This window comes from Mercenaria mercenaria, chromosome 10, assembly GCF_021730395.1.
Source record: "Mercenaria mercenaria strain notata chromosome 10, MADL_Memer_1, whole genome shotgun sequence".
Lineage (NCBI taxonomy): Eukaryota > Metazoa > Mollusca > Bivalvia > Venerida > Veneridae > Mercenaria > Mercenaria mercenaria.
The window spans coordinates 35741626-35758441 of record NC_069370.1 but is presented as its reverse complement, the minus strand read 5'-3'; the positions used below and the strand labels follow the sequence as shown (position 1 = coordinate 35758441).

The following is a 16816-nucleotide window of genomic DNA, read 5'->3' as shown; positions in this document are numbered from 1 at the left end:
TAGGCAAGAGTACATAACTATTTTGACTGAATTATTGCCCTTTTTGGACTTTGAAATTGGCTCATACATTGCCATTTAGTGCAAGACTTATCGAAATCAAAGAAATACAGGAACATTGCTTGTCTAATCTATTTATTTCTTTTGTCTGAATATCCATGGAAATATTTTGACCCCATTCTTCAATCAATGCTTCGAATAGTCGAGCGCGCTGTCATCAGACAGCTCTTGTTATTGTATATATCACACATTAAACATTCAATACTCCAAAGACAATGCTGTCTGAATGTTACTTCACACATATTTGTTTTCCGGCCAGCCTATGAACAGAAACACACTTGATCTGGTGTTAAACATGACACAACTGATTATTTACTCTATTTTTTTCATCGCTCTTTGCTCACTTCAGTATCAAAGATGATTTGAAAAAAAATATATGTTAAATTTTTTTCGCTCGCTCGCGCCAAATACTTTTGAAAAAATCCGAAGAACAAGACATCAGTTTGGTGTGGCCTTATGTCGTTGTCATCTTGCTGTTAGAGAGCGTTCACTGATATTTGTTTTTGCTACAGAGTTAGCTGATTCTATAGATGATGACTAATTTGTAAAATCCATGCATTTCTTTGGTCATTGGATAAAATGTTTTCTAATACAGATTGAACACTTTTCAATATTCCCATGTTGTCTTTACAACACAATTTGACACTAGGGGTGACTATTGAGGCCAATTTTGACTATTGCAATACTATTGATATTGCTTAAAAACTATTGCGATACTATTCTATTGCAGGTTACTATTGCGATACTATTGCAATAGTTATCGGCCATCCTATTTTATACAGTAAAGCTACCAACTGGCATTGTTACACAGTGTAAGAGACGGCACTGTTTATAATTGCTGTTAACACACATTGAGATGTTTGTATAAATGAAATGGACAGAAATAATTCTAACATTAATATTTCTTGACTTCCTTAGCTTGGAACAATAAGTAAAACAATAAACCTATGCAAGGTATACTCAAACGAATCGGCCATTTTGTTGCGAGTGTCAACATGTTAATAACCCAGAGCATCGAAAAAGACGAAAATTAACGATCGGTTTAAGGTGTACCAGCACTAAATGAAGGGCCCTACCGAACAGTTTGCTGTATAATACAAGTATCCTTCTTTCTCCATGTTCATAGTACAATTTCTCATCTAAGATTAACAGGTTATTTAAATATATTTAATCAAAGTTTCTAAGAAACTAAATTTATTAATTATCTCCAGACTTCTCAGTCCTTTATGGTAGTTAAATTCCGTGAGGGTAATTATTGTAATGGAGACGTAAACATTTTCCGAGGCACAAATGAAAGCTGGCTCTGTTTCTTGGTTTATAAATTATAAATTATTTCTGTATTTACTAAAATTTCAAAACTATCGAAACTATCGATTGTTGAAGGAACTATCGGCGATTGTTATTGGATCGTGACTTTTCTATCGATGCATGCTATCGGGACACTTAGTAACGCAATGCATCGATAGTTCGATGTATCGTTACACCCCTAATTGGCACACTGCACATCATGACCAATTCATTCGCTGTTGGTATGCATCACGTTGTTCATTGAAAATAATACAAACATCATTAACATGTTATATTTTTATCCCCCCACCGAAGGCGGAGGGATATAAGTTTGGCGTCGTCTTTCCATCCGTTGGAGTCATATCTAGGAAGTGGTTTGGAATATTTAAATAAAACTTCATTTCTGCTTCATAACTTGTGATGTATTTGACCTAGAACTATGAAACTTGAATTAAATTTAGATCACCATAATGTGGTAGTGCACACTCAGTTTTGTCAGGATCTCTTTAGTAACTTCAGAGTTGTTGCCCTTTAATTGTTTAAAAATCCACATATTTGTACATAACAAACTAACCAGTTGGTAGAATTGCATTAAACTTCTTTCCTTTTTTTCCATGAACATTTATCATCCACATGTGAAGTTGTGTACCCACATCCGGTCACCCCCACCATCCCAGTCACACCCGGTCCCCCGTTATTATTCTTTAATATTTAATGAAGAATTCAAAATTAATGTGACTATGCATTACAATGCACAATGGAAGATTTGAACAATGCCTACTTAATTGATTATATATAACAAACTGTTCTGTTCCTGTTAAATAACTACATATTTAGGGGCCTGACGTATTGTAAAGTATGTTTTTATCTTTTTTTAGCTGAATTTCAAATATAATTCATTACGTTTAATGATACCCTTGTTTATCTTTTATCATGTTTATCGGTGGTTTATTTTACAATGAAATTTAATGGTATGGAAAAGTATAGATTTATTTGGTTTTCCTCAGTTAATTCTATTTCGAAAGAACATGACTATAGTAAACAGTCAAGTGAACGCTGGTATCTTTGAACCATTTAGATTCAAGTTTTAGGCGAATACCGGTAGATTAAATCCTATCTGATATTTCGTTTACAACCAATGTTTTTTAATATCCTGCAATATATGGAAAAAGGAGGCTTTCACTCCTAGACAATCTCAACAGTGTTCTGACGAGGCTGTGGTATCGTCGTATTCTGTCATAAAAATTACGAATGTTGCACTTAAATTGGTCTGGAAGCATCAGTTGTTGCATTATGAAAATTAGTGCATACCGGATGACTGGAACTGTGTACAAATCGGCCATTCCTTTGCCTCCATTTTCCCGCAAAACGTCAAAGAAAATGTCTAGCATAGAAATGTAGAATGATCTTGAACCTTTTTCTGCACTTGCAGGCAACAAGTTCTTTACGTGGTTCACCAAAAAAGCCCCTAGGCAGCTTAAAAACTGATGTTGTTGACCATTCCCCACTCACTGCCTTCGCATGTGAAATTGAAAGTAACTTAAGTAAGTTCCATGACAGCTCAAAACCCATAAACTGTTCTACACCCTTTGTCTACGAAACTGAAAGTGTGCCCCAAAGTCAAACTACAGAGGGTTTAGAAAATCATAGTTAAGCCAAAAAGAAAAGTGATAGCAAATTTCAGAATGGTTGAAGGCATATCTATGGCTAAATTACTGTAAAAACCTCAATTATAGTAATATTGGTGATTTTTCAATGATAAAAAGCTCCAAAACTTGATGTCTTCAAGATTTGTAAAATGTCCCAATTTTTTTCTTACCCACCATTTTGATCCTTGGCAGAATACTGATGAAGAAATAAGGTGACAATGATGGTTAAAACAATATGTAAACCAACCCGAAATAAAAAAGTATGTCAAACAAACATGGCTGTGGACAATTTATCAGCTCTTGGAAGAAATATTTACCGCTTTTGGCACTTACAGACACGCAACCAAGCGAATTTTGTACCAGCTCAGTTGTACTTATGTTTGTTTTCGTCCCAAAACTATTTGAACCTAGAAATATTTAACTTAAAAGAAAAAATAATCTTTTACTGGATTTTGCAATAAAATATTTTGGGTCGCAGTGGGTTTTTTTCCGGTTCGAAGAAGTAGAAGGAACAATATTTTATTTTAGGCCTCAGGGTTATAGTGATAGCAGAACTGAAAATGGGACAACCCATCAGAGCAGCAATACATGATTTGCAAACAGCTCTTGTGTCTTAAAACATTGCCAAAAATGATAAGGCATGAATTATTTAATAGCTTTTGCTGAAATAGGCTTTTCAGTGTAGAACAGTTCTAAAACCTTTGTGCTAGATTTGATTCGAAGCCATTATAAAACATTCCAAAATCCTGTTCCAAGTAAACTAAAGGTAGACACATTGCAATTGCTCTAAACATCTGTATGACTGATAGACCAGATTTTTGGCTCTTAGGAGTCAATATATTCATAAAGGTCAGTTGCAATTACATCATCATATCGTCATCACCTTTAGTTATTGCCTCGTTCTAGAAGAGAAGAATACACATGATTTGACATAAATTTGATCTTGTAAAACGGCTACAAATTGTTGCAAATATTCAACACAAGTTTACAGAATGCATTTATATCGAAGTTTCTGTTGGTAATGTCATATAAAGGTTTGTTTCTGTCTTCTTTCAGATTTCAAGTATGATATAGATAACTATAGACCCAGTTTGAGACCTTAAGGTGCTACCAGAGTTGCATTTAAAGAAGTCTCAGTGATACTTGTTGTTTTTGTGTGAGTAAAAAACAACAACTTAACTTAGGACCATGGCAAGCGGGTCACTGTCTGACTTTGTGCCGAATGTTACCACACAGGATACAAGAAAACGCCAGCAATGTTACGAAGTGATGTCTAGGTATTTGAGTGATCCGCGGAGCTCCCTCGCGTGTGATGACATGGATGCATTGGTTGAAGGCCTTACTGCTTGGGTTACGTGTAGTAATTATAAGGTAATTATTAGTGAACAGTCAGTGTTTTTGTCTGGCCAAAATTGGGCCCCAATCCTAATGGCAAATAGTATGTTTTTTTCCCAATTTCAAAGATAAACTTCCCAAATTATTTTTGATTTTTATGCCCCGGAAGGGAGGCATATTAGTTTTCAACTGCCGGTCCGTTCGTGCGTCACAACGTTAACTTTTTGCATGAAGGCACTTTACTCGCGAACCACTGCACCCAGGACCAGACTTCACATGCTGATAGTACTTATTGAGTACACGACCGCTATTGACTTTTAGATCACCAGGTCAAAGGTCAAGGTCACCAGGTCAAAGGTCAAGACCCTGTGGGGGCATTTGTCACCATTAATGACAGCTCTTGTTTTTCAACTTTTTCAAGCAAGACTGTACCTATGAAACCTTAAACATTTAAAACAAAAAGATTTGCTAACTTAATGCATAATGATAGATTTTATGACCAATTTTTTTCCCCCTTAAATGTGACATTTTAATAAAAAATGTTTAAAGACACATTTTTCCCAATTCTAATGGCCTCGGCCCCATTCGGAAATCAGTGGAAAGAAACACTGATTGTTCTTCCTTATTTTCATGGCTGTGTCAATTTGTGAAAAGAAGTTACAAGCAACAAGTAATTTCTTTCCATTTATTTTTAGCTCAGCTGAGTACACAGTGCCCAAGGTGATCTATTGTGATATCTCAGTGTTTGTCGTCTTCAGTTCTGCATCATACATCACAATCTCTCCCAGATTTGTACAAATGGTGGCAGATGACTCCTTTTAGGAGCTGCTAGATGACAGATCTAAAAAAGAAAAACCTGTAAACATCTTATTTATAATCTGCTTGATGACTCTTCAATAGACTTCTGACAAGCATCATTATAAGGTCCTTTTTAGCTCATCTGATTTTTTGAAAAAAAATGATGAGTTATTGTCATCACTTGAGCGGTTGTCGGCGTCGGCGTCGGCGTTGCCTGGTTAAGTTTTATGTTTAGGTCAGCTTTTCTCCTAAACTATCAAAGCTATTGCTTTGAAACTTGGAATACTTGTTCACCATCATAAGCTGACCCTGTATAGCAAGAAACATAACTCCATCTTGCTTTTTGCAAGATTTATGGCCCCTTTTGTACTTAGAAAATATCAGATTTCTTGGTTAAGTTTTATGTTTAGGTCAACTTTTCTCCTAAACTTTCAAAGCTTTTGCTTTGAAACTTGGAATACTTGTTCACCATCATAAGCAGACCCTGTACATCAAGAAACATAACTCCATCTTGCCTTTTGCAAGAATTATTGCCCCTTTCGGACTTAGAAAATCAGTTTTCTTGGTTAAGTTTTATGTTTAGGTCAGCTTTTATCCTAAACTATCAAAGCTATTCCTTTAAAACTTGCAACACTTGTTCACCATCATAAGCTGACCATGTACAGCAAGAAACATAACTCCATCCTGCTTTTTGCAAGATTTATGGCCCCTTTTGGACTTAGAAAATATCAGATTTCTTGGTTAAGTTTTATGTTTAGGTCAACTTTTTCTCTTAAACTATCATAGCTATTGCTTTAAAACTTGCAACTCTTGTTCACCATCATAAGCTGACCCTGTACAGCAAGCAACATAACTCCATCCTGCTTTTTGCAATAATTATTGCCCCTTTTGGACTTAGAAAAATCATTTTCTTGGTTGAATATTATGTTTAAGCCAACTTTTCTCATAAACTATCAAAGCTATTGCTTTAAAACTTGCAACAGTTTTTCACCATCATAAGTGGAAACTGTACATCAAGAAACATAACTCTATCCTGCTTTTTGCAAGAGTGATGGCCCTTTTTAGACTTAGAAAATCATGGGTAGGACAATATTTCTATTATACAAAAAAAATCAGATGAGCGTCAGCACCCGCAAGGCGGTGCTCTTGTTTAAATTTGTTCCTGTACGGGGCTGCTATATGTTAAGCTAAAAATAGAAATACCTTTAAATGACTTCTTCTCATGACTGCTTGATATATCTTAATCAAACATGTTCTATAACATAATTATAACATCCTCATCTAAATTATTCTGACTTAGTCTATAGTATCATTTAAAAGCCTTCTCTTAGTTTTGTCCAGTTGTAGCACTTGACCCGTTCAATGTGCCACTAGAGTAGTTCTTGACCCGCTCAATGTGCCACTAGAGCTGAAAATAGTAAAATCTTTAAACAACTTCTTCTCTTGAACGCTTGATGGATCTCCATCAAACTTGTTCTGTAGCATCACTATAAGGTCCTCATCTAAATTTTTGAAACTTGGTCTTTATTATTGTACGGTCTTCTCCCAATTTTGTTCAAAGAGCTACAACTAAAACAACCTCTTCTCATGAAACACTTGATACATCTTCGTCAAACGTGGTCTATAGCATTCTTATTTATAAAGTCATCCATTAACTTCTTTAAATGAGGAATCTCAGCCCCTTTTAGGAGCCACCAAAGGTAATAACATTAAAATTTATTAATTACTTCTTTTGGCGGAGTAACTTTTGCATGTAAACAGATTGCTCAGAAATTACTGGACTGAATGCTTTCCAAACTCCACACAACTCGCATCATGAGGTAATTTCATAGAGCAGGTTTCAGAACTCTGGCTTTCATTTTGGCAAGATTATATCCCATTTCAGCTTAGAAATATTTTCAGAATAGTAATGTGTGCTGTCATGAAACAGCTGTTGTTTACAATGAATTGTCATACATTATGCTACACATATGAATTGATTTGAACAAAGGAAAGTAAAATGAATGTAAAGAAATGGATTGCTTTGACTAGTTTTATGCATGGCTGGCACTTCATTTCATTGAACTTCCTGTTTTTTATTGCATCATCAGTGATGTGTTTTGAATTATTTTTTGGGAGGGACAGGGGAGCATTTTGAAAACTGTGTGCCAAGGAAAAATGTTAGTTAATCAATAATGGATGGAGATGACAAAAGTTATTCAAATGAAGTAAAATTGATTGATACAAAGATCGCACTTCTCTTTAAAAGCCTTTTTAGTTTTGTTGATTTTGAAAGGTTAAACACAGAATTTTCTGTCTCTTTTGTTTTATTTAAATATCTCAGTGAAACAGTATAATTAACCATTGTCAAGGAGAAACTGAGGCTTTTGCGTAATAATAATAAGATGTATTGTACAAAACATAGTTTGTATTAAATTGACATTGTGTATTGATCAACAAACAAAAAAATATAACACGTCTGGGGATATATGTTAGATTGTTGCATGTGTTTTATAGATTTTATGGAAATTCTGGCTGATACTCTTGTTTTGTAGAAGCAATCGATTTTCTCAGATAACAGAGACAGTATTCACCCACTGTGATATGCTCAGGGCAAAAGAAACCTGCAAGTTACAATGCTACAGATAGATATAGATGTAAAATGTCTTAATCATTTTCAATTTTTTGGTCTCCCTTGAGATGCATCATTATGGAGATCTTCAAATTCCAAGATTATAAATGTTACACCAGTCTGAGAACGTATGCTTGTCATTGGTCAAAAATGTGCTCAGAGGTAACCAGTCAGACTCTACCTGGGCTAAAGACTGTAAAACTTGAGTATGGAGACCAGTCTCAAATACCCAGCATCTGATTGGTTAATTCAGAGCTCATATTTGAAATTGACCAATAGCATTGTAGCATTCTGAGACTGGTCTCAAAATTCAGTCTTCTCTACCCTTACCTTTTATCTTTTATGACCTAGGACCAGTCCGACCTTGTTTCAGTCTTGAAACTGTTTTTTATCCCTTGATAAGGATTTGGTCCACTGGAGTTCTTTCAGCAGGAATTGAACTTTTTGAAGTAATCTTTTTCTGATTGGTCAGTCAACATACATGTAACCTTCCTTCCCTGTTGTGCTTTTCTTTTTTTTTCCACATTTAGCCATTTCAAGTAGACCAATTGATGTGGCTGCAATTAGGAAACAAGTCTTAATTTGAGATGAAAGCAGTTCTTAAGTCATTTATTTCCACCACTATCTTATGTTAAAGTTTTATTTACAACTTTCTTGCTTGAAAACCCAAATACCATTTCCTATAATCTCTGGGATTATATCCTGTGTTGGCAGATCAGTGTGGTTTTATTTTCAAATGAGACGACTGAGCTGGCTAGGAAAATGTAGTTTTTTTTTGCATCACTTGTGGAAATAGAATAAAATTGGATTGTGCGCTGCTTGTCTACAATAAATGTCAATGTAATAACAAGCAACAGTGGTTTTATTTATCAGTAATATCACTACATATTGATTCTCTCCAATGTATTTTATTCCTTATCGGTTCTAGATAGAAAAAAAAAGTAGAAGGAGTATCTCGCCAGACTTGTTAGATTATTCTTATAGATGATTTATTTTAGTGATAATTTATAACTTTTGCATTATTTTGTTACAAAACATATGAAATTATACATACAACTTTACCAGTAAACAAGGTCTGGGTACAACCATAAGGACTGCCCTGTTGCCCGGGGCAGGTAAAGTGCATGCAAAAAATCATACTCGGCTGTCCATCGAGCAAGTGAAATAGATGAAAGATCCTGAGAAGTATTCCTTTCTTTTTTTGTTGCTATAATACTGCATTGCAATATCTTATCACATCAAAATGTTATATTTGGGCAATCAAAAATTTGGTTTGGGCTAGTAAAAATACAGTTGAAGTTGTCCGATGGGCAAGTGTCTACAGAGTTAAAGACAAGCCCAGCAAGGTGTACTACGTATGGTCAAAACAAAAGTAGAATCAATGCAGAATGTGGTTGATTTTGATATAAACAGATTGATTTTGAGTTCTTTTGCTGTTTCGAAGATGATTGAATATTCATTAGGAAGGCTGACCGAATGCTTCCGGGCTTCCACCCCACCACCCCTGGTAAAAGGAGGTAATCCCAAAGCAAAACAAATTAGTGTTACCTTTTAGGATTTTTGCTGTTTTAAGTTAGTTTTGCTAATTTGTATATATATTTTGGTTATAAAAACAACAGTTATACAGTTGAACAATTACTGAAATGCAATCCATAAATATTTTACACAAAAAATATCCTACATAGATGTTGGTAATTTGCAAATTTTCTCAATAAAACCATTTTCCGAAAGCATTTTCCCCAAAAGGATGAAAAAATGGCCTGGGTTTGAATTTAACAAAATTGCTATTCATTGTCTTCCACTTATATGAATGAAAGAAAAAAAGTATTACAAGAAGATTGCCTTTTTTCAGCATCCAGAATAAGAGAGCTATAAAAAATATAATGTTAATTAATTCTCAAACCCCAGGCAGGCTTCCAAGTGTGTGTCCGTATTGACATATTATATCTTCAGGAGACTGCAGGATTCTGGTGTTTTACCATTCCTGCAGCGTCATGTTGTATTGAAAGAAATATTGGTATAAATATTATATTTATAGTTTGGTTGGGGTGTTAATTATTAAAATTGGAGGCATAGAATTTAAAATGTCAACAATATAGGAATTGATACGTGTGATCGGATTATTGGATTATTTGATTTATTGAGTTTGGAAGGATTTCACCAGAAATTATTTGACTGGAGGTCAATGACACTGAAAAATGGTTTATGATATGGGATGCATTGATTCTTTGGGAAGCAACAGAGTTAATGCACGTAGATCAGATCGTTCTGTTGTTCCTAGACATGCTTTGCAAGCTGAACATCTGTTGACTGACAAAGTCTTGCAACATATTATGGTAAGAAAAGTAAAAATAAGGCAGGCTGTTTTTTCTTCCAGTTTTGCAGAATTTTATTGATGGACAACATTACGTTACTAAAGTCTATATGAATAGCATAATTATATTAGTTCGCAGTTAAGTTGCAGCATCAAAATATAGTGCTAAATTTTGCATGTCATGAAATCATTTTAACCCTTATCCTGCTACATTTCTATAATGGACTTGTCCATCTTTCAAGTTGGACAGTACCATTAACTGTTTAAAGGGGTGATTACCTGAAAGATACTAAATGAATAGCGAACAGTGCAGACCATGATCAGACTGTATGGATTTGCAAGCTGATCATGATCTACACTGGTCGCAAAGGCAGAAATCAATCGTGTCCTGCATGATAAGGGTTTAATAATGGTGTAGTGACTAGATTCTGGATTTTGTGGCTTTTCAGATCCACAAATTTAAATCCACAGGAACAGTGAAGAGTCGCACCAATTTTATACAGAAGATTATGAAATCAATATTTTCATAAATATTAGTAACAAGAAAATGACACATTGTCTTTTGTAACAAGAAAATGACACATTGTCTTTTGTTTTCAGTGGTATTTAAATAGAGGATATATTACATGGGAGTTTTTTCATATTGAATTTATTAAAAGAGTTGAATAAAATAATAAAATGTGAAGCACTGGCAAGCATTTTATCACTTTTATTCAACAAGTTTAATAAATTGAATGTGGAAAGGCACAGATGTTATATTCTTTTTATCACATGTAAACTTACCTGCAGAAATATCAAAATTTCTTCCTTCTTTACCTATTAGAAAGGAAGTCAGTTTGACTAACATCGCCTGTACTTAAAATCATGTCATCGTCAAAGCTTTATTACTCTAGTGTATATATATATATACCATAATTATGTAATGTTGTTATTTCACTCCTGCGATGTTAAACATTTGTATGTTTAATTTTCAGATTTCCCTCAATGGACTAGAGATCCTTTGCCTTATGATAGATCGAATGGGCGAAGAGTTCAAACCCCATGTTACGACAGGTACTTAAATTTTATTTCCAATTTTTTAGAAACTATTTTTCAGCAGTAGGTCAGTTACAGAATGATCACCAGTTTATCAAAATGTGCATGAATTCCGTACCGCTACAAATTTCTTTAACGGTAACTTCCAAATATTAATTTGAGGTGAAGGACAATGACAGTGACAAATTGTCATAAGCATTAATATACTTTGTTCGAAGTCTTAGGCCATTATTTTTATTCCTACATTTATTCTGTTTATGAATTATTGTAAAAATATAGGTCAGGGAGAAAGTTCAGACGTAACAAAAAACCCAGTCTCTGCTAATTAACACACACATTGCTGATACTGTTGAAAAACAGTGCTAAACCAAAAATAAACCTACAAACCTAGGTCAGCATCTGAATCTTTGTAAATATGGGTCAGGGAGAAAGTTGAAACAGTATGTGCTAATGAACACACATTTTGCTGACTTTAGGAAACAAATCTTGTGAATTTGTAGGAGTGAAAGTAAAATAAAACCTGAGAATGGTCACGTACAAAATGGTCACGTTTTATCATGCATGTGATCTCCCTGGTAAGAGGCTCAAAATCCCTAATTTTCAACTTGCCTCCCATCTCCCAGCCAGAACCATAATTCTCCCCCTTTTCAAATATTTTCAACTTTTAGACTTGTTCCTCGCGGCAATAACTGGGTTGATTATTAGGACCGCCAATTTGAAACATGTTTACACTGTAAATCAAAGCGTCACCGACTGTTGTGTATTATACATGTGTGACACACACGTAGCTGGAGGAAATAGTTGTTTTTTACAGGTGACTATATTGAATACTATATGCCACAATGTAGCCCATCAGAAACTTGTATAGCCTTTTAGATTTGTAGTATTCTTACTAACCTTTAGGTCTAACTTATCTCATTTCAGTTCTTACAGCTTGTGTAGACAGGCTTGGAGACTCAAAAGAACAGGTTAGTGTATTATCTATTGTGAGAAAGTACTGCAAACACTTGAATATATATCATGCTAGCTTGTATATTACGCATCCCTGATCTTGTATCAAAATTTTGGAAAAACACACACATTGGAATATAATACGCATCGAAAATCAGTCTTGAGAATTTTGATTACAATCGGCCATGTATGGCTTGCGTAACAATGACTGCATGAAAATCGCACTTGTTGCATAACCGGTTGCGGACATCTAGAATATGTCATCAATATTTACAGGTACTCTTAGAACATGACACTCTCAAACTGTCAGCCCTTTCTCAGCAAGCTTAATATGTGCGAACAAACATTTCATAATAAGGGGCACATCAAAGGAGAAGTTAATATGCATGTTGCAATGTATGGACAACTGTATTGATCAGAAATTATTGGCTGGGAAATTGGGAATAAAGAAATAAAAAACAAACTGTTTTAATTGCATTTTATTTGAAGAGCCCAAATTAATGCATGTTGCTGTGTTACGTGTGCGGTCCAAACCGTATACAAAATGTTTAGCAATATACTGTTTAATGATGTAATTTTTGCAGGTGCGGGAGCAAGCCCAGCAGTTGTTGTTGAAACTAATGATGCCGGCTTCAACTCCACAGGTAAAAACTTCAGTTACCACTTATCGAAAATGTCTGCATTGTTGTAGCAGTCATAATGACTTTTAGTTTGTCTGTTTGAAGAATAAGGAGTGCTGTCACGCCTTCTCTTCAGTGTTGTTGTTGCTGTTGGCATTGCTTTCGGATTAAAGTTTTATGGCATATTTCTTAGTCTTGCTCAATCTTTTGAACTTCATCCCCAGTTATCATCAAACTTAACATAAGGATTGGTCTTAGTAAGGGGGGACAGCCAGACAATCCTCCATACAATAAATCTCTTCTATCTCTCAAACCTGTTTAAAGGTTTGTGAGAGCTATTCTGCTCATCAAGGTATCATTTCAAGTGTCGACGTGAAGCTCGCACTTTGGTTAAAATTTTGTGTGCAAGGCAATGTATCAGTATTTATTGAAAGTATTGGATTGAAACTTTGCAGAAAGTCATCAGGCATATTGAAAAATAACTTGATTAAATATATGGCAAGTAATAGCCTTTTTGTGCCCCCTCATACTCCTCCCCCACTACCTCCACCACCACCATCACCAAAAAAAAAAAAGATTGGGAGGGGGCACTTAGATTTACCCTTGTTCGTCTGCCCGTCCCTCCGTCCGTCCATCCAAATTTATGTTATGCATATTTCAAAAAGTGTTTGACCTTGACTCATCAGACATCATTGGATTGTTATTCAGCATGTGAATTTGTGCACTTGGGATTTTGTTTTGTTTTGGATTTCACTTGACCAAGAGTTATGGCCCTTGCCAATCAAAAGTGTATAAAAGGCCTAACAGTTTGTGACATGTGTATCCCGAAAGGTATTTAACCTTGAGTCCTGAAACCTTATAGGATTGTTACTCAGTATGTGTAGTTTTGCATGTGGAATTTCACTCAGCAGAAGCAGAATTATGACCCTTCACTTGGTAAAAAGTATGCGTAAAGGGCATAAAAGTTTGTGTCACACATATCTGAGAAAGTAATAACCTAGACTAGAGTCATGAAATATTAGAGGACAGTTATATAGCATATGAAGTTGTGCAACGGATGTTCTGTTTGGGATTTCACTCAGCTAGACCAGTGTAACTGTTGTTGACTTTGTAAAAAATATGCAGAGGGGATTAAAAGTTTGTTTCCCATGTAGCTCAAAAAATATTTGACCCAGAGCCATGAAACTATGCTCCTAGGCTTACTTTCACTTTGGCCACCCTGCTATCATCCCTGTTTTAAGCACCTCTCTCAAGCTTGTTCAGATGGTTCTGCTTGGCCCGTATTAGGGGAAACCAGAGCTGAAAATAAAAAAAAAAATAACTACTTCTTATAAATTTATTGATAGATCTTCACCAAATTTGGTCCAAAGAATCCTTGTATGGACATGTTATGTTTGTTTAAATGGTTCTACTTGGCCCTTTTTAGGGGCACCAGAGCTAGAAATAGGAATACCTTATGGATCTTCCTCAATTTGTCTTTGGCATCATTATAAAGTATTTTCCAAAAAAAAATTTTTGGCAGATGTTTGTCTGCAGGGCTTATCAGCTGCTGTTGCTACTCAGTGATATAAGTATTGTCTGACTATAATGAAAGGTGTGACCCTAGTTTGACTTAAAATTGTTGAATAGTTGAGCATGCTGACTTATTGACAGTTCTTACAAACAGCTCTTGTTATGTTTGATGTGCTCAAAATCGAAAGTAAAAAAGTAAATATATATCGGTATTAAAATTTCTTGCACCCACTGTCTTCAGGCTTTTCAAGTAGCCAAGCCAGCTGGGCCTCTGTCTGCTCTTGATTTAAAAATTTAACTCAAGTCTTTTACTCATTCAGCATTTCTGTAAGCCTGCTGAAAATGTTGTGTTAAACAGGTATCGGACAAACTGGATTATCGTTTACTTTGCAATAAGTGAATGTTGCGTTTATTTCAGTATGTATTTGAGAGAATCATGGGTACGTTCAACCACAAGCTTTGGCATGTCAGGGAAGGCGTACTGTTGTGCCTGCAGAACACAATTAACAGGTAAGCTGTATTTTCCTGTATAGAGGGGTGTCCCAAAGTCTCCATATTTACACTATTTATGTTGGTGAAAAGTTGTAGATGAAAGTAAAAATTACGTGATTTAGCTTGGTTCTAGGCAGTGTAACTCAATAGGGTGTGAGCAGATCTACAAATCACAGGGTCATGAGTTGGATCCTGGGGCAAGATGTATGTTCTCTTTGATGGTTTGATAGAAGACATTGAGGCTGAAATCATTCGTCCTCCAGTTACTACGGGCAGTTACTTGAGGAGAACAGGTTTGTACTGGTACAGAATCCAGGAACACTGGTTAGAATAACTGCCCGCCGTTACATAACTGAAATACTGATTGAAAAAAAAAAACAGCATTAAACAGATTATAAAAGCACTGGAGTTGTGTGGAATAAAGCTCTTTAAAGTATTACTCTTGTAAAAAAAATTAGTTGTGAGTTAGGCTTCTTTTGTATCTTATTCATAATTATAGCAGTTTGAAGAATAATGTTAAACGTTTTTTAATTAAATAAAGGTTGATATTCCTGCTATATAATATTGATTTCTGTTTTGACAATTTCAAATAACCAATTCATGCTCTTCCTAAAATTCCATGGCCAAGTAGTTAAGGTTGCTGACTTTGAGACACTTGTACCTCACCACTGTGGGTTTGAAAGCTCGCTTGGGGTGTAGAAGTCTTTAATGTGAGGAAGCCATCGAGCTGGCTTATAATGAAAGGTCAATGGTTCTACCCAGGTGCCCACTCATGCCTGAAATAATACCTGGAAGGGACCCTTGGGTCTTCTTCCAGCATCAAAAGCTAGAAAGTCGCCATGTGACCTATAATTGTGTCGGAGTGACATTAAACCCAACAAAAACAGGGAGAACAAAAGATCTTCCTAAAATTGTTAATTTGGTTGATTAAGCACCTACTGCTCCTGTGGCTATGCCTTTGAAATGTAGATTTCGATTTTTAAGGGATAGTATAGCCGTACTCCAGCCCATTTCGCTAAATAAGTGAAAATTTACCAAAAAAAAACGTGTATGTTTCAAGGTCAGTATTTATATGCTGTAAAAGCACATATTTAAGCTGGGTCAAAATTTAGAGATTTTGAAATTTCGCAATTTTCGTGAGGTTTAATATTCGTGAAATTGTTAAAATGGTATCTCACTCAGGGCCCTCTCTACATTTTGGGGGATTGGGGCCGGGGCCCTTGGAGGGGGGAATTTCGCGTCGTTTTCAAGGGAGGGGGGAATTCATTCTGGAGATATGACATCTGATCATAACCCCTTAAATTAAGGTCAGTTGAGTATTACAGATATCAAACTAATGTGAATATATCTGAAGTATTGTACAGAACATAATCTATTGAAAACAGGCAACTTTTATTTTCTTTTATTAAATCAGTTAGGTGAATCCAATCGAGGTTCACATGTCGTCATTAACGGAAGCACTAGCAATATCCACGGACATTGTCTCAGCAGCAGCCGGAGCAGGGCTTCCCTTCATCGTATCTACCTGATTGTGCATGTCTGGCCCTGATGAAACAGCGGTGTCCGTGACAGTAGTTTGTTTTTTGAGAGCATGCTGCTTAAAAAGCAAATCTATTTTTGCGCATTTCGCCCCAGTTGCATCCGTGATCTTTTTACTGTATGATGTGCATTATGCAACATTTTTTTTCAAAGGGAAGTAACTTTGCATACACGCATCCGGGGAACTGAAAAACGAGCGTATTAATACGGATCAGTAAAACCAGGGGTTCCACTAGACCTGAAAACCCAAGAGTCCCGGGACCCTTGGGTCCAAATTTTGAAGGGTCCTTTTTCAAAATACAAGAGTCCTGCCCCAACACATCGATACAATTGACTATATTTTCTTATAAAGTAATACTACGTAATTAATAGCTACTAAATCTACAACCAAGAACATGTTACAGCATAATAACAAGTTCTGTTTCAGGTCATATAATCTCATATTGTAAATAAATTTTTATCAAAATTCATTTTAAATTTGATGAGGTTTTTTCGTCAATATTTATGTTTGTTAGCAGAAAAGTGCTAAAAACACTCTGTAAAAATGTATCCAAAAACGTACTACTCCGGATACTGGTCACACTTTTGGAATGTCGTCTGAAATGTTGTTTTTTGC

General features: G+C 35.5%; 1 protein-coding gene across 9 annotated transcripts in view; it reads left to right on the top strand.

Annotated features, from left to right (window-relative positions):
- The window catches only part of LOC123559387 (CLIP-associating protein 1-like), a 146963-nt gene that overhangs the window by 6543 nt on the left and 123604 nt on the right, over positions 1–16816 (top strand). For all 9 annotated transcript variants that reach the window (XM_053552735.1, XM_053552733.1, XM_053552740.1 and 6 more), the window contains exons 2-6: positions 4050–4364; positions 11026–11104; positions 12011–12054; positions 12622–12681; positions 14588–14679. In XM_053552735.1, the coding sequence (XP_053408710.1) occupies positions 4182–4364; positions 11026–11104; positions 12011–12054; positions 12622–12681; positions 14588–14679 (458 nt within the window). In that variant the 5' untranslated portion in view covers positions 4050–4181. The remainder of the gene's footprint in view (positions 1–4049; positions 4365–11025; positions 11105–12010; positions 12055–12621; positions 12682–14587; positions 14680–16816) is intronic.